The sequence below is a fragment of the Coregonus lavaretus genome (genome assembly GCF_964263955.1).
Source record: "Coregonus lavaretus genome assembly, chromosome: 16".
NCBI lineage: Eukaryota > Metazoa > Chordata > Actinopteri > Salmoniformes > Salmonidae > Coregonus > Coregonus lavaretus.
In genome coordinates this window covers 41,724,113-41,750,607 of record NC_140003.1, presented here as the reverse complement: position 1 = coordinate 41,750,607, position 26,495 = coordinate 41,724,113, and the positions used below count along the sequence as shown (strand labels likewise).

The following is a 26,495-nucleotide window of genomic DNA, read 5'->3' as shown; positions in this document are numbered from 1 at the left end:
CCTTTGTTACCTTGGCCGTGTGTTGTGGGTCATTGTCATGCTGGAATACCCATCCACGACCCATTTTCAATGCCCTGGCTGAGGGAAGGAGGTTCTCACCCAAGATTTGACGGTACATGGCGCAATCGATCGTCCCTTTGCTGTGGTGAAGTTGTCCTGTCCCCTTAGCAGAAAAACACCCCCAAGCATAATGTTTCCACCTCCATGTTTGACGGTGGGGATGGTGTTCTTGGGGTCATAGGCAGCATTCCTTCTCCTCCAAACACGGCGAGTTGAGTTGATGCCAAAGAGCTCTATTTTGGTCTCATCTGACCACATCACTTTCACCCAGTTCTCCTCTGAATCATTCAGATGTTCATTGGCAAACTTCAGACGGGCCTGTATATGTCCTTTCTTGAGCAGGGGGACCTTGCTGGCACTGCAGGATTTCAGTCCTTAACGGTGTAGTGTGTTACCAATTGTTTTCTTGGTGACTATGGTCCCAGCTGCCTTGAGATCATTGACAAGATCCTCCTGTGTAGTTCTGGGCTGATTCCTCACTGTTCTCATGATCATTGCAACTCCACGAGGTGAGATCTTGCATGGAGCCCCAGGCCGAGGGAGTTTGACAGTTCTTTAGTGATTCTCCCATTTACGAATAATCGCACCAACTGTTGTCACCTTCTCACCAAGCTGCTTGGCGATGGTCTTGTAGCCAATTCCAGCCTTGTGTAGGTCTACAATCTTGTCCCTGACATCCTTGGAGAGCTCTTTGGTCTTGGCCATGGTGGAGAGTTTGGAATCTGATTGATTGATTGCGTCTGTGGACAGGTGTCTTTTATACAGGTATCAAACTGATATTATGAGCACTCCCTTTAAGAGTGTGCTCCTAATCTCAGCTCATTACCTGTATAAAAGACACCTGGGAGCCAGACATCTTTCTGATTGAGAGGGAGTCAAATACTTATTTCCCTCATTCAAATGCAAATCAATTTATAACAATTTTGACATGCGCTTTTCTGGATTTCTTTGTTGTTATTCTGTCTCTCACTGTTCAAATAAACCTACCATTATGAACAGTCTATGACTAGGGTGTCTGGAGTCTTTGACAATTTTGAGGGCCTTCCTCTGACACCGCCTGGTATAGAGGTACTGGATGGCAGGAAGCTTGGCCCCAGTAATGTACTGGGCCGTACGCCCTACCCTCTGTAGTGCCTTGCGGTCGGAGGCCGACCAGTTGCCATACCAGGCGGTGATGCAATCAGTCAGGATGCTCTCGATGGTGCAGCTTTAGAACTTTTTGAGGATCTGAGGACCCATGCCAAATCTTTTCAGTCTCCTGAGGGGGAATAGGCTTTGTCGTGCCCTCTTCACGACTGTCTTGGTGTGTTTGGACTATGATAGTTTGTTTGTGATGTGGACACCAAGGAACTTGAAGCTCTCAACCTGTTCCACTACAGCCCCATCGATGAGAATGGGGGCGTGCTCAGTCCTCTTTTTTTTCCTGTAGTCCACAATCATCTCCTTTGTCTTGGTCATGTTGAGGGAGAGGTTGTTATCCTGGCACCACACGGCCAGGTCTCTGACCTCCTCCCTATAGGCTGTCTCATCGTTGTCGGTGATCAGGCCTACCACTGTTGTGTCATCGGCAAACTTAATGATGGTGTTGGAGTCGTGCCTGGCCGTGCAGTCATGGGTGAACAGGGAGTACAGGAGGGGACTGAGCACGCACCCCTGAGGTGCCCCCGTGTTGAGGATCAGCGTAGCAGATGTGTTGTTACCTACCCTTACCACCTGGGGGCGGCCCATCAGGAAGTCCAGAATCCAGTTGCAGAGGGAGGTGTTTAGTCCCAGGATCCTTAGCTTAGTGTTGAGCTTTGAGGGCACTATGGTGTTGAACACTGAGCTGTAGTCAATGAATAGCATTCTCACGTAGGTGTTCCTCTTGTCCAGGTGGGAAAGGGCAGTGTGGAGTGCAATAGAAATTGCATAATCTGTGGATGTGTTGGGGCGGTATGCAAATTGGAGTGGGTTTAGGGTTTCTGGGATAATGGTGTTGATGTGAGCCATGACCAGCCTTTCAAAGCACTTCATGACTACAGACGTCAGTGCTACGGGTCGGTAGTCATTTAGGCAGGTTATCTTAGTGTCCTTGGGCACGGGGACTATGGTGGTCTGCTTGAAACATGTTGGTATTACAGACTCAGTCAGGACATGTTGAAAATGTCAGTGAAGACACTTGCCAGTTGGTAAGCACATGCTCGGAGTACACGTCCTGGTAATCCGTCTGGCCCTGCGGCCTTGTGAATGTTGACCTGCTTAAAAGTCTTACTCATGTTGGCTACGGAGAGCGTGATCACTAGTCATCCGGAACAGTTGGTGCTCTCATGCATGCTTCAGTGTTGCTTGCCTCGAAGCAAGCATAGAAGTGGTTTAGCTCGTCTGGTAGGCTTGCGTCACTGGGCAGCTCGCGGCTGTGCTTCCCTTTGTAGTCTGTACTAGTTTTCAAGCCCTGCCACATCCGACGAGCGTCAGAGCCGATGTAGTACGATTCAATCTTAGTCCTGTAATGACTCTTTGCCTGTTTGATGGTTCGTCGGAGGGCATAGCGGGATTTCTTATAAGCGTCCGGGTTAGAGTCCCGCTCCTTGAAAGCGGCAGCTCTACCCTTTAGCTCAGTGCGGATGTTGCCTGTAATCCATGGCTTCTGGTTGGGGTATGTACGTACGGTCATTGCGGGGACGACGTCATCGATGCACTTATTGATGAAGCCAGTACCTGATGTGGTGTACTCCTCAATGCTATCTGAAGAATCCTGGAACATATTCCAGTCTGTGCTAGCAAAACAGTCCTGTAGCTTAGCACCTGCGTCATCTGACCACTTTATTATTAACCGAGTCACTGGTGCTTCCTGCTTCAGTTTTTGCTTATTTGCAGGAATCAGGAGGATAGAGTTATGGTCATATTTGCCAAATGGAGGGCGAGGGAGAGCTTTGTATGCATCTCTGTGTGTGGAGTAAAGGTGGTCTAGAGTTTTTTTCCTCTGGTTGCACATTTAACATGCTGGTAGAAATTAGGTAGAACGGATGTAAGTTTCCCTGCATTGAAGTCCCCGGCCACTAGGAGTGCTGCCTCTGGATGCAAGTTTTCCTGTTTAGTTATGGCCTTATACAGCTCATTGAGTGCAATCTTAATGCCAGCATTGGTTTGTGGTGTTAAATAGACAGCTATGAAAAATATACAGTGGGAAGAACAAGTATTTGATACACTGCCGATTTTGCAGGTTTTCCTACTTACAAAGCATGTAGAGGTCTGTAATTTTTATCATAGGTACACTTCAACTGTGAGAGACGGAATCTAAAACAAAAATCCAGAAAATCACATTGTATGATTTTTAACATGACATAAGTATTTGATCACCTACCAACCAGTAAGAATTCCGGCTCTCACTGACCTGTTAGTTTTTCTTTAAGAAGCCCTCCTGTTCTCCACTCATTACCTGTATTAACTGCACCTGTTTGAACTCGTTACCTGTTTAAAAGACACCTGTCCACACACTCAATCAAACAGACTCCAACCTCTCCACAATGGCCAAGACCAGAGAGCGTAAGGACATCAGGGATAAAATTGTAGACCTGCACAAGGCTGGGATGGGCTACAGGACAATAGGCAAGCAGCTTGGTGAGAAGGCAACAACTGTTGGCGCAATTATTAGAAAATGGAAGAAGTTCAAGATGACGGTCAATCACCCTCGGTCTGGGGCTCCATGCAAGATCTCACCTCGTGGAGCATCAATGATCATGAGGAAGGTGAGGGATCAGCCCAGAACTACACGGCAGGACCTGGTCAATGACCTGAAGAGAGCTGGGACCACAGTCTCAAAGAAAACCATTAGTAACACACTACGCCGTCATGGATTAAAATCCTGCAGCGCACGCAAGGTCCCCCTGCTCAAGCCAGCGCATGTCCAGGCCCGTCTGAAGTTTGCCAATGACCATCTGGATGATCCAGAGGAGGAATGGGAGAAGGTCATTTGGTCTGATGAGACAAAAATATAGCTTTTTGGTCTAAACTCCACTCGCCGTGTTTGGAGGAAGAAGAAGGATGAGTACAACCCCAAGAACATCATCCCAACCGTGAAACATGGAGGTGGAAACATCATTCTTTGGGGATGCTTTTCTGCAAAGGGGACAGGACGACTGCACCGTATTGAGGGGAGGATGGAAGGGGCCATGTATCGCGAGATCTTGGCCAACAACCTCCTTCCCTCAGTAAGAGCATTGAAGATGGGTCGTGGCTGGGCCTTCCAGCATGACAACGACCCGAAACACACAGCCAGGGCAACTAAGGAGTGGCTCCGTAAGAAGCATCTCAAGGTCCTGGAGTGGCCTAGCCAGTCTCCAGACCTGAACCCAATAGAACATCTTTGGAGGGAGCTGAAAGTCCATATTGCCCAGCGACAGCCCCGAAACCTGAAGGATCTGGAGAAGGTCTGTATGGAGGAGTGGGCCAAAATCCCTGCTGCAGTGTGTGCAAACCTGGTCAAGACCTACAGGAAACGTATGATCTCTGTAATTGCAAACAAAGGTTTCTGTACCAAATATTAAGTTCTGCTTTTCTGATGTATCAAATACTTATGTCATGCCATAAAATGCAAATGATTTACTTAAAAATCATACAATGTGATTTTCTGGATTTTTGTTTTAGATTCCGTCTCTCACAGTTGAAGTGTACCTATGATAAAAATTACAGACCTCTACATGCTTTGTAAGTAGGAAAACCTGCAAAATCGCCAGTGTATCAAATACTTGTTCTCCCCACTGTAGATGAAAACTCTCTTGGTAAATATTGTGGTCTATTACTCTTACTCACTAAACTGAACTAGCTACTGAACTAGCTACTTGCTATTAGCCACAGCTAGCGGTGTTTCACCCAAAACATTGGATTTTTTTCCGCGGGATTAATTTTAATCATTGGACATTGATCACCGGATATTCGGCCAGTCTGCACAGCGCGTTATCGACCCAGATCATATCAGTTTTTCCGCCGGAATCACTGAATCACTGGACCTTTAACTCCGGATTCATCGCTACCAGCTGGCTACAACAAAACGGACGCTGTGGTCTGGCTAATCATCCTGAGCTAGGCCCATCTCCCGGCTATCTACCTCTCTGTCAACCGGACGGGACCACCTAGTGTTGACACGAAGCCCCGCCGATCCTACACGACTGGTCTGCCGACGAAATCGTCTGATGTGGTTACGACGTTAACCACGAAGATTCCATCCATCTGCTAGCCCTGGCCCGCTAGCACACGCTATCCTTGGCCTCTTACTCACAAGTGCTTCACCACCGGACCTTATGATAACTCAGCTATACAGCTGATATCTGCTGGACTGTTCCTTTTTACGGTACTACATCCTGTTTATGTTTAGCCTCAGCCCAAACATGGTTAGTTTATTGTTGTTTCGGTTATTTCTAATTGTACTATATCACTGTAGACCCCCCAGCCTAGCTAAACCTGCCTTAGATAGCTCCTTTGTCCCTCCCCCCATACACTCAGACCCCGACTCAATTGATGCCTCTAGAGATACTATCTCTTTCATTGTTACCCAACGCTTAGGTTTACCTCCACTTTACTCATATCCTTCCATATCCTTGTCTGTACATAATGCCCTGAATCTTTTCTATAACACCCGGAAATCTGCCCCCTTTATTCTATGTACCCAACGCACTAGAAGACCAGTTCTTAAAGCCTTTAGCCGTATCCTTATTCTAGTCCTCCTCTGTTCCTCTGGTGATGTAGAGGCTAACCCAGGCCCTGCAGCCCTCAGTATCACTCCTACTCCCCAGGCGCTATCATTTGATGACTTCTGTAATCGCAAAAGTCTTGGTTTCTTGCACATAAATATCAGAAGTCTACTTCCTAAGTTTGAGTTATTCACTGCGTTAGCACACTCTGCCAACCCTGATGTTCTAGCAGTGTCTGAATCCTGGCTCAGGAAGGCCACCAAAAATGCTGAAATTTCCATCCCCAACTATAACATTTTCCGTCTAGATAGAACTGCCAAAGGGGGTGGAGTTGCAATCTACTGTAGAGATAGCCTGCAGAGCTCCATCATACTATCCAGGTCTGTGCCCAAACAGTTTGAGCTTCTACTTCTAAAAATCCACCTTTCCAGAAATAAGTCTCTCACTGTTGCCGCTTGCTACAGACCCCCCTCAGCCCCCAGCTGTGCCCTGGACACCATATGTGAATTGATTGCCCCCCATTTATCCTCAGAGTTTGTACTGCTTGGTGACCTAAATTGGGATATGCTTAATACCCCAGCCATCCTACAATCCAAGCTAGATGCCCTCAACCTCACGCAAATTATCAACGAACCTACCAGGTACAACCCTAAATCCGTAAACATGGGTACCCTCATAGATATCATCCTGACTAACATACCCTCTAAATACACCTCAGCTGTCTTCAACCAGGATCTCAGCGATCACTGCCTTATTGCCTGCGTCCGTAACGGGTCCGCGGTCAAACGACCACCCCTCATCACTGTCAAACGCTCCCTAAAACACTTTAGCGAGGAGGCCTTCCTAATTGACCTGGCCCAGGTATCCTGGATGGATATAGATCTCATTCCGTCAGTAGAGGATGCCTGGTTGTTCCTTAAAAGTAATTTCCTCTCAATCTTAAATAAACATGCCCCATTCAAAAAATACAGAACTAAGAACCGATATAGCCCCTGGTTCTCCTCAGACTTGACTGCCCTTGACCAGCACAAAAACATCCTGTGGCGTACAGCATTAGCATCAAATAGCCCCCGCGATATGCAACTTTTCAGGGAAGTTAGGAACCAATATACACAAGCAGTCAGGAAAGCAAAGGCTAACTTTTTCAAACAGAAATTTGCATCCTGTAGCACTAACTCCAAAAAGTTTTGGGACACTGTAAAGTCCATGGAGAATAAGAGCACTTCCTCCCAGCTGCCCACTGCACTGAGGCTAGGAAACACTATCACCACCGATAAATCTACAATAATCGAGAATTTCAACAAGCATTTTGCTACAGCTGGCCATGCTTTCCATCTGGCTACCACTAACCCGGCCACCAACTCTGCACCCTCTGCTGCAACTTGCCCATGCCCCCCCCGCTTCTCCTTCACACAAATTCAGACAGCTGATGTTTTGAAAGCGCTGCAAAATCTGGACCCCTACAAATCAGCTGGGCTAGACAATCTGGACCCTTTCTTTCTAAAACTAGCCGCCGAAATTGTCGCAACCCCTATTACTAGTCTGTTCAACCTCTCTTTCATAACGTCTGAGATCCCCAGAGATTGGAAAGCTGCCGCGGTCATCCCCCTCTCCAAAGGGGGTGACACTCTAGATCCAAACTGCTACAGACCTATATCCATCCTGCCCTGCCTTTCGAAAGTATTCGAAAGCCAAGTTAACAAACAGATCATCGACCATTTCGAATACCACCGTACCTTCTCCGCTATGCAATCCGGTTTCCGAGCTGGTCACGGGTGCACTTCAGCCACGCTCAAGGTCCTAAACGATATTATAACCGCGATTGATAATAGACAGTACTGTGCAGCCGTCTTCATCGACCTGGCCAAGGCTTTCGACTCTGTCAACCACCGCATTCTTATTGGCAGACTAAATAGCCTTGGTTTCTCAAATGACTGCCTCGCCTGGTTCACCAACTACTTCTCAGATAGAGTTCAGTGTGTCAAATCGGAGGGCCTGTTGTCTGGACCTATGGCAGTCTCTATGGGGGTGCCACAGGGTTCAATTCTTGGGCCGACACTTTTCTCCGTGTATATCAATGATGTCGCTCTTGCTGCTGGTGACTCTCAGATCCACCTCTACGCAGACGACACCATTTTGTATACATCTGGCCCTTCATTGGACACTGTGTTAACAAACCTCCAAACGAGCTTCAATGCCATACAACAATCCTTCAGTAGCCTTCAACTGCTCTTAAACACTAGTAAAACTAAATGCATGCTTTTCAATCGAACGCTGCTAGCACCCGCCCACCCGACTAGAATCACCACTCTCGACGGGTCTGACCTAGAGTATGTGGACAACTACAAATATCTAGGTGTCTGGTTAGACTGTAAACTCAACTTCCAGACTCACATAAAGAATCTCCAATCCAAAGTTAAATCTAGAATCGGCTTCCTATTTCGCAACAAAGCCTCCTTCACTCATGCTGCCAAACATGCCCTCGTAAAACTGACTATCCTACCGATCCTTGACTTCAGCGATGTCATTTACAAAATAGCCTCCAACACTCTACTCAGCAAATTGGATGTAGTCTATCACAGTGCCATCCGTTTTGTCTCCAAAGCCCCATACACTACCCACCACTGTGACCTGTACGCTCTTGTTGGCTGGTCCTCACTACATGTTCGTCGTCAAACCCACTGGCTCCAGGCCATCTATAAATCACTGCTAGGCAAATCCCCGCCTTATCTTAGCTCATTGGTCACCATAGCAGCACCCACCCGTAGTCTGCGCTCCAGCAGGTATATCTCTCTGGTCATTCCCAAAGCCAACACCTCCTTTGGCCGCCATTCCTTCCAGTTCTCTGCTGCCAATGACTGGAACGAATTGCAAAAATCTCTGAAGCTGGAGACTCTTATCTCCCTCAATAACTTTAAGCATCAGTTGTCAGAGCACCTTACCGATCACTGCACCTGTACACAGCCCATCTGAAATTAGCCCACCCAACTACCTCATCCCTATATTGTTATTTATTTTGCTCTTTTGCACCCCAGTATCTCTATTTGCACATAATCTCTTGCACATCTAGCATTCCAGTGTTAATACTATTGTAATTATTCTGCACTATAGCCTATTTATTGCCTTACCTCCATAACTTGCTACATTTGCACACACTGTATATATATTTTCTGTTGTATTTCTGACTTTATGTTTTTTTTTTACCCCATATGTAACTCTGTGTTGTTTTTATTGCACTACTTTGCTTTATCTTGGCCAGGTCGCAGTTGTAAATGAGAACCTGTTCTCAACTGGCTTACCTGGTTAAATAAAGGTGAAATAAAATAAAAATAAAAATAAGATACTCTACCTCAGGCGAGCAAAACCTCGAGACTTCATTAGTATTTGATTTTATGCACCAGCTGTTGTTTACAAATATACACAGACCGCCACCCCTTGTCTTACCGGAGTCAGCCGTTCTATCCTGCCGATGTAGCGTATATCCCGTCACCTGAATGTTGTCCATGTCATCGTTCAGCCACGACTCGGTGAAACATAAGATATTACAGTTTTTAATGTCTCGTTGGTAGGATAACCGTAATTAGGTAATCTAATTTATTTTCAAATGATTGAACATTGGCTAATAGGTTTGATGGAAGAGGCAGTTTACTCGCTCGCCGTCGGATCCTTACAAGACGTCCACGATATCTCCGTCTCTTTCTCCTGCGAATGACGGGGATTTGGGCCTTGTCGGGTGTCTGTAGGATATCCTTTGCGTCTGACTCGTTGAAGAAAAAACCTTTGTCCAATACGAGGTGAGTAATCGCTGTCCTGATATCCAGAAGCTCTTTTTGGTTATAAGAGACGATGGCAGAATCATTACGTACAGAATCAATTACAAATAACGCGAAAAAACACACATAATAGTACAATTGGTTAGAGGGCTGTAAAACGGCAGCCATCTTCTCCGGCGCCATCTACTCACCAGGCTTAGTTAAAGAGAAATACAGATCTGCTTATTTCTATTTTAATTTTCATCCATGGTTGGCCCAATAAGACATGGGTTCCAACCTGAATGAGTGTGGCTTGCTAGTTTCCTGTAACTGCCTACTATAGTCTATGGTGACATACAGAGGCCAATCAACTTTGCACAAATCTGGTATGAGGCGGGTCTGGTTTGTTTAGTAAACACCATTACTTTTCATGTCTGGGAGCCAGAGGTATTTGGCACTGTCACAATGTCACGCTGTCACGATGTCATCATTACGAGTATGTTCAGTGTTATCGTTTGCGCCTCTGTGCTACAGAGACTGTACAAACACCTGGAATCTTTCTGTTTAAGACAGGAAGGGTGAAATAAGGATACAACAGTCACAAGTCCTTATTCAGTTTCCATCTGGACCTCGGCATGAAAGTTAGTGAATATGAAGGACTACATCGGGAAATGTGTAAAAGTGGAGAGGATATTTAAGACATGAATTGCAGTAGGGCTAAACATTTTACAAACACATTTACTTGACGAACCGTGCAGAAGCAAAGTTTGGTGACAGAATTATGGTTTGTGCTGTTTGTGCCGTCATTCAGTTACCAAACTTTGCATCTGTACAGTTCTTCAAGTAAATGTGTTTTTTTTGTACAATTTTCTGTGGACATTTTAAAAGTAGTCCTTGTACATAGAGTTGTATGGTTTGTTTAACTTTGCAATCATTGGTTTTTGTTTGGCATATATTTTAAAGTGAAAAATTGGAGTCTCAGCATCACTCTGTTACAGTGGAATTGCTCAGTATCACCGGGAAGACAATCAACCAGGATGTTCTAACCAGTATAACCAGAAAATGTATCTTCTTCTTCTCCTGACCCGGACCCTGTCTTCTTCTTCTCTTGACCCGGACCCTGTCTTCTTCTTCTCTTGACCCGGACCCTGTCTTCTTCTTCTCCTGACTCGGACCCAGTCTTCTTCTTCTCTTGACCCGGACCCTGTCTTCTTCTTCTCCTGACCCGGACCCTGTCTTCTTCTTCTCTTGACCCGGACCCTGTCTTCTTCTTCTCCTGACCCGGACCATGTCTTCTTCTTCTCTTGACCCGGACCATGTCTTCTTCTTCTCTTGACCCGGACCCTGTCTTCTTCTTCTCCTGACCCGGACCATGTCTTCTTCTTCTCTTGACCCGGACCATGTCTTCTTCTTCTCTTGACCCGGACCCTGTCTTCTTCTCTTGACCCGGACCCTGTCTTCTTCTCCTGACCCGGACCCTGTCTTCTTCTTCTCCTGACCCGGACCCTGTCTTCTTCTTCTCTTGACCCGGACCCTGTCTTCTTCTTCTACTGAACCAGACCCTGTCTTCTTCTTTTCCTGAACCGGACCCTGTCTTCTTATTTTCCTGAACCAGACCCTGTCTTCTTCTTCTCCTGACCCGGACCCTGTCTTCTTCTCCTGACCCGGACCCTGTCTTCTTCTTCTCTTGACCCGGACCCTGTCTTCTTCTCCTGACCCGGACCCTGTCTTCTTCTTCTCTTGACCCGGACCCTGTCTTCTTCTCCTGACCCGGACCCTGTCTTCTTCTTCTCCTGACCCAGACCCTCTCTTCTTCTCCTGACCTGGATGCTGTCTTCTCTTCCTGACCTGGACCATGTCTTTGTAAAACCCTTCCGTATCATACATTCTCTCTGTATACTGTTTCCCATTCAATGATCATAATGCCCCATTCACCTCCATTCACCCGACCAAGATGGCGAAGTAGTGCAGTTCTGTTTTTGTCGTGTGTCTGTAAATAGCCTGTAAATACCCTGTTGTTTTTGTATTTTTCGTACATATTTCCCTATCAGACTTTTCATCCTTCTACAAAATATACTTTCCTGCAACCCGCCTCACTCAATGTGGAACGGATTCTATTATTGACTTACCTTTTATATAGAATCTCCAGTTGAAACTAGCTAGCCAGCTAACTAGCTACTTGCTATTAGCTATTAGCCACAGTTAGCGGTATTTCACCCAGAACATTGGATTTTTTTTCTGCGGGATTAATTTAATCACTGGATATTAATCACCGGATATTCGGCCAGTCTGCACAGCGCGTTATCGACCCAGAACATATCAGTTTTTCTGCCGGAATCACTGAATCACTGGACCTTTAACTCCGGATTCATCGCTACCAGCTAGCTTCAACTAAATGGACGCTGTGGTCTGGCTAATCATCCTGAGCTAGGCCCATCTCCCGGCTATCTACCTCTCTGTCAACCGGACGGGACCACCTAGTGTTGACACGGAGCCCCGCCGATCCTACACGACTGGTCTGCCGACGAAATCGTCTGATGTGGTTACGACGACGTCGACCACGAAGATTCCATCTGCTAGCCCCGGCCCGCTAGCACACACTAGCCGTGGCCTCTTACCTGCTAGTGCTTTAGCAGCCTCCAAACTATCCTATTGCTGTTCACCGGACCTTATGATAACTCAGCTATACAGCTGATGTCTGCTGGACTGTTCCTTTTTACGGTACTACATCCTGTTTATGTTTAGCCTCAGCCCAAACATGGTTAGCTTATTGTTGTTTCGGTTATTTCTAATTGTACTATTTCACTGTAGATCCCCCAGCCCAGCTAAACCTGCCTTAGATAGCTCCTTTGTCCCACCCCCCATACACGCAGAGACCGACTCAATTGATGCCTCTAGTGATACTATCTCTTTCAATGTTACCCAACGCTTAGGTTTACCCCCACTTTACTCATATCCTTCCATATCCTTGTCTGTCAATAATGCCCTGAATCTTTTCTACAACACCCGGAAATCTGCCCCCTTTATTCTATGTACCCAAAGCACTAGAAGACCAGTTCTTAAAGCCTTTAGCCGTATCCTTATTCTAGTCCTCCTCTGTTCCTCTGGTGATGTAGAGGCTAACCCAGGCCCTGCAGCCCTCAGTATCACTGCTACTCCCCAGGCGCTATCATTTGCTGACTTCTGTAATCGCAAAAGTCTTGGTTTCTTGCACGTAAACATCAGAAGTCTACTTCCTAAGTTTGAGTTATTCACTGCGTTAGCACACTCCACCAACCCTGATGTTCTAGCAGTGTCTGAATCCTGGCTCAGGAAGGCCACCAACAATTCTGAAATTTCCATCCCCAACTATAACATTTTCCGTCTAGATAGAACTGCCAAAGGGGGTGGAGTTGCAATCTACTGTAGAGATAGCCTGCAGAGCTTTATCATGCTATCCAGGTCTGTGCCCAAACAGTTTGAGCTTCTACTTCTAAAAATCCACCTTTCCAGAAATAAGTCTCTCACTGTTGCCACTTGCTACAGCCCCCCCTCAGCCCCCAGATGTGCCCTGGACACCATATGTGAATTGATTGCCCCCCATTTATCCTCAGAGTTCGTACTGCTTGGTGACCTAAATTGGGATATGCTTAATAACCCGGCCATCCTACAATCCAAACTAGATGCCCTCAACCTCACGCAAATTATCAACGAACCTACCAGGTACAACCCTAAATCCGTAAACATGGGTACCCTCATAGATATCGTCCTGACTAACATACCCTCTAAATACACCTCAGCTGTCTTCAACCAGGATCTCAGCGATCACTGCCTTATTGCCTGCGTCTGTAACGGGTCCGCGGTCAAACGACCACCCCTCATCACTGTCAAACGCTCCCTAAAACACTTTAGCGAGCAGGCCTTCCTTATTGACCTGGCCCAGGTATCCTGGATGGATATAGATCTCATTCCGTCAGTAGAGGATGCCTGGTTGTTCCTTAAAAGTAATTTCCTCTCAATCTTAAATAAACATGCCCCATTCAAAAAATACAGAACTAAGAACCGATATAGCCCCTGGTTCTCCTCAGACATGACTGCCCTTGACCAGCACAAAAACATCCTGTGGCGTACTGCATTAGCATCAAATAGCCCCCGCGATATGCAACTTTTCAGGGAAGTTAGGAACCAATATACACAAGCAGTCAGGAAAGCAAAGGCAAACTTTTTCAAACAGAAATTTGCATCCTGTAGCACTAACTCCAAAAAGTTTTGGGACACTGTAAAGTCCATGGAGAATAAGAGCACTTCCTCCCAGCTGCCCACTGCACTGAGGCTAGGAAACACTATCACCACCGATAAATCTACATTAATCGATAATTTCAACAAGCATTTTGCTACAGCTGGCCATGCTTTCCATCTGGCTACCACTACCCCGGCCACCAACTCTGCACCCTCCGCTGAAACTTGCCCATGCCCCCCCCGCTTCACCAAATCTGGACCCCTACAAATCAGCTGGGCTAGACAATCTGGACCCTTTCTTTCTAAAACTAGCCGCCGAAATTGTCGCAACCCCTATTACTAGTCTGTTCAACCTCTCTTTCATAACGTCTGAGATCCCCAGAGATTGGAAAGCTGCCGCGGTCATCCCCCTCTTCAAAGGGGGTGACACTCTAGATCCAAACTGCTACAGACCTATATCCATCCTGCCCTGCCTTTCGAAAGTATTTGAAAGCCAAGTTAACAAACAGATCACCGACCATTTCGAATAACACCGTACCTTCTCCGCTATGCAATCCGGTTTCCGAGCTGGTCATGGGTGCACTTCAGTCACGCTCAAGGTCCTAAACGATATTATAACCGCGATTGATAATAGACAGTACTGTGCAGCCGTCTTCATCGACCTGGCCAAGGCTTTCGACTCTGTCAACCACCGCATTCTTATTGGCAGACTAAATAGCCTTGGTTTCTCAAATGACTGCCTCGCCTGGTTCACCAACTACTTCTCAGATAGAGTTCAGTGTGTCAAATCGGAGGGCCTGTTGTCTGGACCTATGGCAGTCTCTATGGGGGTGCCACAGGGTTCAATTCTTGGGCCAACACTTTTCTCCGTGTATATCAATGATGTCGCTCTTGCTGCTGGTGACTCTCAGATCCACCTCTACGCAGACGACACCATTTTGTATACATCTGGCCCTTCATTGGACACTGTGTTAACAAACCTCCAAACGAGCTTCAATGCCATACAACACTCCTTCAGTAGCCTCCAACTGCTCTTAAACACTAGTAAAACTAAATGCATGCTTTTCAATCGAACGCTGCTGGCACCCGCCCACCCGACTAGAATCACCACTCTTGACGGGTCTGACCTAGAGTATGTGGACAACTACAAATACCTAGGTGTCTGGTTAGACTGTAAACTCTCCTTCCAGACTCACATAAAGAATCTCCAATCCAAAGTTAAATCTAGAATCGGCTTCCTATTTCGCAACAAAGCCTACTTCACTCATGCCGCCAAACATGCCCTCGTAAAACTGACTATCCTACCGATCCTTGACTTCGGCGATGTCATTTACAAAATAGCCTCCAACACTCTACTCAGCAAATTGGATGTAGTCTATCACAGTGCCATCCGTTTTGTATCCAAAGCCCCATACGCTACCCACCACTGTGACCTGTACGCTCTTGTTGGCTGGTCCTCACTACATGTTCGTCGTCAAACCCACTGGCTCCAGGCCATCTATAAATCACTGCTAGGCAAATCCCCGCCTTATCTTAGCTCATTGGTCACCATAGCAGCACCCACCCGTAGTCTGCGCTCCAGCAGGTATATCTCACTGGTCATTCCCAAAGCCAACACCTCCTTTGGCCGCCATTCCTTCCAGTTCTCTGCTGCCAATGACTGGAACGAATTGCAAAAATCTCTGAAGCTGGAGACTCTTATCTCCCTCCCTAACTTTAAGCATCAGTTGTCAGAGCACCTTACCGATCACTGCACCTGTACACAGCCCATCTGAAATTAGCCCACCCAATTACCTCATCCCTATATTGTTATTTATTTTGCTCTTTTGCACCCCAGTATCTCTATTTGCACATAATCTCTTTCACATCTAGCATTCCAGTGTTAATACTATTGTAATTATTTTGCACTATAGCCTATTTATTGCCTTACCTCCATAACTTGCTATATTTGCACACACTGTATATATATTTTCTGTTGTATTTTTGACTTTATGTTTTTTACCCCATATGTAACTCTGTGTTGTTTTTATCGCACTGCTTTGCTTTATCTTGGCCAGGTCGCAGTTGTAAATGAGAACTTGTTCTCAACTGGCTTACCTGGTTAAATAAAGGTAAGCCAACATCAAGATGGTGGTGTTGACCCTGTCTGTAGTGCTATAATGGTGTAAGGTACTTACCCAGCTGGTAGTGCTCTATCTTCATGGTGGAGTTGGTGAGCGAGCCAAAGATGGTGATGATGGAGACTTTCCTAATGGCCATCTCACACACCGTCTCCAGGTATTCATCCCGCTGCTGCACATACATAGTGTTCTCCTCACTGGGGACCGTTATGATCTGGGGAGAGAGAGAGAGAGAGAGAGAGAGAGAGAGAGAGAGAGAGAGAGAGAGAGAGAGAGAGAGAGAGAGAGAGAGAGAGAGAGAGAGAGAGAGAGAGACAGACAGACAGACAGACAGACAGACAGACAGACAGACAGACAGACAGACAGACAGACAGACAGACAGACAGACAGACAGACAGACAGACAGACAGACAGACAGACAGACAGACAGACAGACAGACAGACAGACAGACAGACAGACAGACAGACAGAGAGAGAGAGAGAGAGAGAGAGAGAGAGAGAGAGAGACTGGGTTAGACTGGGTTACACGCACGCACTCGCTCACGCACGCACGCACGCACGCACGCACGCACGCACGCACTCATACACCAGCACACACACACACACACCGCTGTTGAGATTGTGTTTACATTAGACAGCGGTGAGGGAGAGGATGGGGACTGTATTTCCCACCCTTCCCTCGGCTGCACTCCTATGATACAATTCTAGACAGGCTGCAGAACACACCGCTGTACGGCTGTTATGTCAGTGCTAGGCAGTTTACTACAGCTGTTATGTCAGTGCTAGGCAGTTTACTACAGCTGTTATGTCAGTGCTAGGCAGTTTACTACAGCTGTTATGTCAGTGCTAGGCAGTTTACTACAGCTGTTATGTCAGTGCTAGGCAGTTTACTACAGCTGTTATGTCAGTGCTAGGCAGTTTACTACAGCTGTTATGTCAGTGCTAGGCAGTTTACTACAGCTGTTATGTCAGTGCTAGGCAGTTTACTACAGCTGTTATGTCAGTGCTAGGCAGTTTACTACAGCTGTTATGTCAGTGCTAGGCAGTTTACTACAGCTGTTATGTCAGTGCTAGGCAGTTTACTACAGCTGTTATGTCAGTGCTAGGCAGTTTACTACAGCTGTTATGTCAGTGCTAGGCAGTTTACTACAGCTGTTATGTCAGTGCTAGGCAGTTTACTACAGCTGTTAAGTCAGTGCTAGGCAGTTTACTACAGCTGTTATGTCAGTACTAGGGAGTTTACAACAGCGCTTATGTCAGTACTATGACATTTCTGACTGTGTAGGCTACTGTGCGCTATTAGTGCTATTGTATTGTGGCTTTCATATATTCTTGGGATGTGGAATTTTTTTTATTTAAATTAAATGTATTCTCATTATTAGTTACAATATCCCATACTGCAATCTATTACAACACCACTGTACAGTCTGCTAGTACTGTACAGCTGTTATATTATCCAATATATTGCTTAATTAGTTCTCTAAAAGCTTTAATTAGTTTTAGTGTTGTGTTTGTAGCTGTTGTGTCGTCTCCTGTTCTCAAAGTAGTCCAGGAAGGAAACCACTTACCACGAGTCGTCTCCTGTCCTCAAAGTAGTCCAGGAAGGAAGCCACTTACCACGAGTCGTCTCCTGTTCTCAAAGTAGTCCAGGAAGGAAGCCACTTACCACGAGTCGTCTCCTGTTCTCAAAGTAGTCCAGGAAGGAAGCCACTTACCACGTGTCATCTCCTGTTCTCAAAGTAGTCCAGGAAGGAAGCCACTTACCACGAGTCGTCTCCTGTTCTCAAAGTAGTCCAGGAAGGAAACCACTTACCACGAGTCGTCTCCTGTTCTCAAAGTAGTCCAGGAAGGAAACCACTTCCCACGAGTCGTCTCCTGTTCTCAAAGTAGTCCAGGAAGGAAACCACTTACCACGAGTCGTCTCCTGTTCTCAAAGTAGTCCAGGAAGGAAACCACTTCCCACGAGTCATCTCCTGTTCTCAAAGTAGTCCAGGAAGGAAACCACTTACCACGAGTCGTCTCCTGTTCTCAAAGTAGTCCAGGAAGGAAGCCAGGGATCCCCTAGGAGACGGAGGCTTCTTGGTGGGTTTGTAGTACTCCTCTTTCTCAGGATTCTTTGACACCTTCCTTCCGTTCTTCTTTCCGTTGTTTTTGCCCTCCTTCCCTGCCTTCGCTCCTCTCCTCTCGGCCTTCGCTCCTCTCCTCTCGGCCTTCGCTCCTCTCCTCTCGGCCTTGTCCTTGTCTGGTTTGCCGTTCTTCTTTTTCTTCTTTTTCTCAGTATTGTCGTGTTTTCCCTTGCGCCTCTTGGCTGGGCTGACCTCTGTGTTGACCTCTGTCTGTGTCTCTGGGTCGCTGACGGTGGGCTGGCCAGGTTCATACTTCTCCTCATACTCATTATTTAAAACCTGGATGAGAGGAGAGAAGAGGAGAGGAGTAGAAGACTTAATTGATCATCAAAATCAAGACTGATACAACATTCTGTCTCAACAGCAATGTAATAAGTGAAATGTAATAAGTCCACTGCATACCATCTCATTCTTCCTCTTGGTAGGTTTGCCCTTGGTGGGTTTGTGCTGGGTGGGCACCACTCCTGCCTGCTGATGGACGTTGTGGTCCTTCCCCTCCTTTTCTGTTCGGTTGTCCCCAGACGGGGTGGTCTTGGCTGGGTACATGTCCCTGTCCCTGTAATATGGCTCAGCCGTGGTCCTAGGGGCAGGCAGCCAGTCAGGGGTGGTCTGGGCTTTTGTGGGTCTCTGGGTTGTTGTTGTGGTTGTAGTAGTGGTGGTCTGTCGTGTGGTCATAGGCCGTTTAGTTGTGGTCGTTGTCGTTGTAGTCTGTCTGGGTTTTGGTGTGGTTGTCGTGGTGGCTTTTGTCGTGGTGGCTTTTGTCGTGGTCGTTGTGGGTCGCATAGTCGTGGTAGTTGTCGTCGGCCTCGTTGTCGTCGTGGCAACGGTGGTGGTTGTCGTGGGTCTCCTCGTTGGCTTCCTCACCGGCTTCCTCTCTGGGGGCGGGTCTACCTGTCCACCTGTTTCCACTACCGTCCCTGAGTCTATGCCCCCCTCCTCCACCTGGCCCTCTACTCCCGCCCCTTTACACTTCTGGACAAATCCCTTCTGTCGGATCTTCTCCAGCTTCCTCATTGGTGCCTGGTCGATGACCTCATACATGGCCTCCAGCCTGACTGGATAGGGGTACCTCTCCTCCACCTGGAGGGTTTTCCTCAGGAGGACCATCCCAAACTTACCTGGACAGGACAGGGTGACAGATAAGAGATTACATTTACTGAATAAAATAATCTAGTTTTCATGGCTTTGGCCACAATCAACATGCAGAAAGGAGACAATATCACCAAGCACGCTGTAAGCATCCTAAACTTACCTGGAAAGACTCCGCTTTATGTTATTACCCTCACAAATTCATTTTCATTTTCACTGCTTTGTCAACATACCACATCCAGAAAAAATGCAAATAGCCAACCCCCACTCCTAACATCAAACAGGTGACCGGTCTGAATGGACTAGGACAGGTGCAACCAATATGATGATGGTTCATTGTAGGCCCCCTACGCTCTAAAAAATGCTAGGTTGCTGGAGTTGGGTCCCTAAGTTGGTTTGTTTTGATAAAAACTGCTGGGGTATTGATGCTGGGTGCTGGGTTATTGGTGCTGGGTTATTGAGTTCACAGGAGGCTGCTGAAGGGAGGACGGCTCATAATAATGTCTGGAACGGAGTAAATGGAATGGCATCAAACACATGGAAACCATGTATTTAGTACCATTCCGCTGATTCCACTCCAGCCATTACCATGAGCCCACCCTCCCCAATTAAGGTGCCACCAACCTCCTGTGATTTAGACATGACCAAGTGGCTCAGATCAGAAGACTGGAGATGTGGCTTAGTAGGGGCGTGGCTTTGAGATAGTTATTTTTGGCCACCCATGACAGTAAATGTCATTCCCGGTTCATCTGTTCTGTTGTATTGTTGTCAAATGTTGAGGCTGAACACTGTCACTTTTGTAGTTTTAATGAGGCTTACACAAGTGTATGAGTTTCTCAGGAGCCTATGCATATCACAATGCTGGGGGCATATAAATAATAATGTTACATTTATATTTGAATATGTAATGTGCAAAAGGAAGGACATTTTTTATTTGCAATGTACAAACTTAACATGATTAACATGGGTGACATTTACTCTTACGGGTGGCCAAATATAATGTACTGAAAGACATGCCCCTAATAGGCCACGCCTCCTGGAAATACAAATGGATGATATTAAAGAAGACCCAGCTGCTGGGTCAACCAATTGATGGTAAAAAAAACTAAACAACTGAAGGTTAAATTAATCCATGTTTGGGTTATTCACTCAATGTGTTTTGTCCAATATTTACCCAGTGCTGGGTTACCAAATAACACAAATTGGGTTGTTTTAACCCAACATTTTTTAGAATGTATGTGGTGCTCGCAGATCTGCCAACACTGAAGGAGTATGGGATAGTTTTCAGACATGGCCTTTACCTTTCTCCAGTTTGAGGAAGGTCATGAGGCGGGGGATGAGTGTGGTGTCCAAAGGTTCCTCCATCACCTTCCCCTCTCTGGTGATCCGCCTCACCTTCCCACCCATCTCCCCCTCCTGGTGGAATAACACGATCTGCTGCACGTGCCGCTCCGCCAGCTCGCAGTACACGTCCGGCTTCAGCAGCGTCATCATTAGCCGGTAGTAACCGTCTGAGTCGTGCGGGGCAGAAATAACCAGGATGCGGTTTTTCCCTGCGAAGCTCGCCAGGAGGTTAGGCGAGCCTGCGCTGCTTGGCATGCGGGCCTGTCTGTTCCTCGCCCCGAGAGCGCCTTCATCCTGAAGCATGCCAGGCTGGAGGGTAACCCTATGCCCGGCTGCCCTCCTCCCTGCTGCCCCTGCCAGTGCGCCACCTCTCCTGCCCTGTCCAGCCCCAGTCCTGGCCCGGGGAACAGAGGCCTGGTCCGCCTGCATGTCCTCCCAGCGCCTGACGCTGAGCCCGGAGGGCACCGAGGCCGAGCCAGGTCCTGGGCGTGTTCCTCCCCCGCCGACAGCACTGCCGGCTGCGCCCGGCTGCAGACGCCCCATGTTGAGTCTGGTGCCTCGGCGCAAGGGCATCCGTCTGAGATGGCCCTGTTTCTCTGCGTGTCCTGCCCACGCTAGCAGACAGAGCAGGAACAGACCCAGAACAAACGCTCCCCGCATGATGGGAAGCTGTCAATTACAATTAACAATCCGACAGAGTGAGGAATATCCAATAGTGTACATGGGACCTGTATGCGTATTTAGTACATTTGTTTTCAATAAATAAAAAGACAGTCCAGCGCAGTAAAAAATAGAGTGCAAGAGAGAGGCAAACACTTTAGTGTTGTGTTTCAAAGCATGTCTTTACTTTTCGCAGTGGAACAGCAGATAACCCCAAACCCCACTTCACCAGCCTGCTATTAACCTGACAGCCGCATGAAAACGCAGACAGGAAAACTCACCAAAACCAGGCACCCATTGACTGAGTCAGCAATTCCTGAAAATCATTCCGGGTATTAGAAACCGTTATTCCAAACCCAAGTAGCACTCCAAATCACTAGACAAATTAGGAAAAGACGCTGACTTTGCGCTTCTGGAATTTGTTTGCATACCAGTTATACACTCCAAGTGTACGCAGCATTTTAACATCCACAAGTTAACAACTGATACAGCACTCTCGAAAATACATCCGTTTTACTTCATTCTCTGACTTGACCGTTATTTCAAAAGACAGTAGTTATTTCCAACTATCCAAATAATCCATCTAAAAAGCTGGGAGTTTTACGCATAGCAGGCTTCGTCCGGATTCAAGAGGAAAATCTGTACAGAGTGGCTCTTCTGTATGGGAAATGCGTCTCCTTCTCCCGTCTCCCAATTTTCCAACCTAAAACTCTGGATACTATCCCAGTAATGTCCACACAAACCATCTGCCCTGCCTTCGACTCTCCTCGCTGGTTCACCGCGCTATACAGGGCCAGCCCCTGGACAGCGGGTTGCCAGTTATGAAATAAATCTCTTCATCTGGTATTGTTGCAGTCTTTCAGTCTTTTGGGAAACCGTTGCTGAAAAAAACTACACTTATAAAACATCAAATTATTCACACAATGCAATACCTAATTTATGAATTCAGTTTACATTTACTGCTCAATTTATTTAAATGTAAAGTTTGGATTTCTTCTAAACTGGCAACCCCACTGGAGAGAGCTCTCTGGGAAGAGAACTGACCATAGCGAATCTCAATGTCATAAACTGTAATGAGGAACGGCTTCTATTGCCCTCTCCTTGCCCACATCCATTCCCTTTGAAATGTTCCAAAATAGCCGGGGAAAATGGCAACAATAACAAATAAGCAGTGCATTAAAGTTGAATGAACTTAGGTCATTTAAGAACTGAAAGCTGTGGTAGATTTAGGCTCTGAGACTTTGGCAGTGCATCTCTTCTCCTCTAAACTGTAGACTACATATTATTACTGTAGGCCGCTACAGAGTCAAGTAATTATGATACGTATCCCTCTGTATTCTTCATAAAATATAATTACAATGCATTATAAACTCTTTAAATGATTCTCATTTAGCCCACAGGAGTTTTTTCAACCGCTCAGCTCATTGACAACATGGGTTGAACAACCTGTAGCCACGTTTACTGCCTCATCTCTCATGGATCCTCTGCCATGCCTATATTTCCATAAGTGTTTCAAGATGTAAGTGGCAAAGGTGTGTGTGTGTGTGTGTGTGTGTGTGTGTGTGTGTGTGTGTGTGTGTGTGTGTGTGTGTGTGTGTGTGTGTGTGTGTGTGTGTGTGTGTGTGTGTGTGTGTGTGTGCGTGTGTGTGTGAACAGCTGCTATGGTTCTTCATCAGACCGGGAAACATTATAAAATATAATCTATCAATTCTGTTGGGCACCATATGAAGCAGCAGGATTTGTGCGTCTCAGTCAAAGTGCAAAGTGCATACACTACTTGTCAAAAGTTTGGACACGCCTAGTAATTCAAGGGTTTTTCTTTATTTTTACTATTTTCTACATTGTAGAATAATAGTGAAGACATCAAAACTATGAAATAACACATATGGACTCATGTAGTAACCAAAAAAGTGTTAAACAAATCAAAATATATTTTATATTTTGGATTCTTCAAATAGCACCTTTTGCCTTGATGACAGCTTTGAAATCTTTCACCCAGCTTCATGAGGTAGTCACCTGGAATGCTTTTCCAACAGTCTTGAAGGAGTTCCCACATATGCTCAGCACTTGTTCGCTGCTTTTCCTTCACTCTGCGGTCCAACCCATCCCAAACCAACTCAAATGGGTTGAGGTCGGGTGATTTTGGAGGCCAGCTCATCTGATGCAGCACTCCATCACTCTCCTTCTTGGTCAAATAGCACTCACACAACCTGGAGGTGTGTTTTGGGTCATTGTCCTGTTGAAAAACAAATGATAGTCCCACTAAGCACAAACCAGATGGGATGGCGTATCGCTGCAGAATGCTGTGGTACCCATGCTGGTTAAGTGTGTCTTGAATTCTAAATAAATCACAGACAGTGTCACCAGCAAAGCACCCCCACACCATCACACCTCCTCCTCCATGCTTCACGGTGGGAACCACACATGAGGTCCTCTGTAGCTCAATTGGTAGAGCATGGCGCTTGTAACGCCAGGGTAGTGGTTTCGTTCCCCGGGACCACCCATACGTAAGAATGTATGCGCACATGACTGTAAGTCGCTTTGGATAAAAGCGTCTGCTAAATGGCATATTATTATTATGCAGAGATCATCCATTCACCTACTCTGCGTCTCACAAAGACATGGCGGTTGGAACCAAAAATCACAAATTTGGACTCATCAGACCAAAGGACATGTATCCACCAGTTTAATGTCCATTGCTCGTGTTTCTTGGTCCAAGCAAGTCTCTTCTTATTATTAGTGTCCTTTAGTAGTGGTTTCTTTGCAGCAATTCGACCATAAAGGCCTGATTCACACAGTCTCCTCTGAACAGTTGATGTTGAGATGTGTCTGCTACTTGAACTCTGTGAGGTGCAATCTGAGGTGCAGTTAATTGCCGATTTCTGAGGCTGGTAACTCTAATTAACTTATCCTCTGCAGCAGAGGTACCTCTGGGTCTTCCTTTCCTGTGGTGGTCCTCATGAGAGCCAGTTTCATCATAGCGCTTGATGGTTTTTGCGACTGCACTTGAATAAACTTTCAAAGTTCTTGACATTTTCCGGATTGACTGACCTTCATGTCTTAAGGTAATGATGGACTGTAATTTCTCTTTGCTTATTTTAGCTGTTCTTGCCATAATATGGACTTGGTATTTTACCAAACAGGGCTATCTTCAGTATACCACCCCCTACCTTGTCACAACACAACTGATTGGCTCAAACGCATTAAGAAGGAAAGAAATTCCACAAATTAACTTTTAACATTTACATTTACATTTAAATTTACTTTTAACAAGGCATACCTGTTAATTGAAATGCACTCCAGGTGACTACCTCATGAAGCTGGTTGAGAGAATGTCAAGAGTGTGCAAAGCTGTCATCAAGGCAAAGGGTGGCTACTTTGAAGAATCTCACATATAAAATGTAATTTGATTTGTTTAACACTTTTTTGGTTACTACATGATTCCATATGTGTTATTTCATAGTTTTGATGACTTCACTATTATTCTACAATGTAGACAATATTCAAAATAAAGAAAAAACATGGAATGAGTAGGTGTGTCCAAACTTTTGACTGGTACTGTATATATATATATATATATATATGCCCTTTTAGTTCCGGTACTCTGATTTCCCTGTAGCTGCAAGATCGTTGGTTCAAGCCCTGTTCCAGACATCCTCCATAATAACTACAATAATCACTACATTGTGTGTGTGTGTGTGTGTGTGTGTGTATGCGTGCATGCGTGAGTCTTTTAGACAGTATCAAAGAGCAATAGAGTTTTACAGCCATGCCAGAACACAATCATTGACATCTGTACAAATACATAGGAAGCTATTCTCTATCTTTATTCATCCTGGTAAGAGGACTTTATCTAAAACCCCTGATGCTGATTGTAGTGACGAAAGGGGAGAGCAGCTGGGAATGATGAACATTCTTCTCCTGCCTCTTTAAGCAGTTAACCTTCCCTTTTTCCTTTCCACTGATGCTGAACCAATTAAAACTCTCCCAGGGAACCGTCTGCTATGGGCCAGCCCTGTGTACCCCAATATGATCGCTCTGAACTTCAACATACACACACACACACACACAGCTGGACAGCGTAAATGTTTTTATAGAGGATACGAAAGGAGACTATCAGTATCCTGACTCAGAGTTTTATTCGTCAGCACTAAATCTGAGCAAGAACTGGGGATGTCAGCGCGCGCACACACACACTCACGCACACACACACACACACACACACACACACACACACACACACGCACACACACACACACACACACACACACACGCACACACGCGCACACACACACACACGCACACACACACACACGCACGCACGCACGCACGCACGCACGCACGCACGCACGCACGCACGCACGCACACACACACACACACACACACACACACACACACACACACACACACACACACACACACACACACACACACACACACACACACACACACACACACACACACACAGGCCCTTGAGTAGAACATGAGATGTCCAGATGACTGTGTGTGGTGTCAGTAGTAGATTAGTCTGATTCTAACACAGGATTCAAAATACTGTCTTCATCTGCCTCCATTATCTCAACCGATTATAATGACTTTTTAATCATTCAAATCACATTACAGCATATGTAGCGTTTCATCTAAACACATCAGCAAATGTTTGATTCTGGCCCTCGGCGCTCCATGCTTTATTGAAACATTTCATATAATACTTTCCATTACATTGTAATCGCACTTTTACATCTAATGAATAATGGTCTTTAATCTTTAGATCCAATTGTTGCTTCGTTGTGTTCTCTCTGGTAAGTAACGTACATTATTTTGATAATAGGGCTACTTGCCATCACACCATCTGTCTCCGAGGATCTTAAATTGCGTTCCATCTTTTTTGTTCATTCAGTGAAGCATGTACTCGAGTGAACTGCGTGTGTGGGCGTGTAACCTCTGTAATAAAAACGGGATGGAAATTAAAGGACACGGTTCAGTTTGGGTTGATATAGTCTGATTCAAAGTGTGTGTGTAGTCTCTGCAGTAGGGCTGAAACCCAGTGATCCTCCACTGCATGTTGCTTGTAATTACAGAGTGGAGAGTTGTCATGGAGAGTTGTCATGGTCTCCGTATGTTTCATTCTACAGCGGAAGGAAGGAAGCAGGCGTTTTGGTTTTCAACAGCACAGCACCATGAAAGCTTTAATATGGGTCAAACATACGGCCCTCTGGCGTTTGTCTCAAGGTTGACTTACTATCCACAATATACTACATAGAGAATCAGCCAATGACACGTTGGACCTGTTAGTGTACAAGCAACAGTGAGCCCCACTAACACAACAGCAGTACGTTTTTGTTTACCCAGCATGTCCTGTATACTCTCCCATGCCATAGAGATCACAATGTTGTATCTGTGCCAGCGCCAACTCCATTTTAAAGTAGTCAATTTTCTTATTTTTATGTTTCAAA

General features: G+C 46.0%; 1 protein-coding gene across 1 annotated transcript in view; it reads right to left on the bottom strand.

Moving 5' to 3' along the window:
* The window catches only part of LOC311143292 (coiled-coil domain-containing protein 80-like), a 44,188-nt gene extending 22,420 nt beyond the window's left edge, over positions 1 to 21,768 (bottom strand). Inside the window, exons 1-4 of the mRNA XM_084179120.1 lie at positions 20,336 to 21,768; positions 18,348 to 19,063; positions 17,829 to 18,224; positions 15,877 to 16,033 (exon numbers count right to left, since the gene is read on the bottom strand). Coding sequence (XP_084035246.1) covers positions 15,877 to 16,033; positions 17,829 to 18,224; positions 18,348 to 19,063; positions 20,336 to 21,038 — 1,972 coding nt within the window. The 5' untranslated portion in view covers positions 21,039 to 21,768. The remainder of the gene's footprint in view (positions 1 to 15,876; positions 16,034 to 17,828; positions 18,225 to 18,347; positions 19,064 to 20,335) is intronic.
* Between the last annotated feature and the right edge of the window lie 4,727 nt (positions 21,769 to 26,495).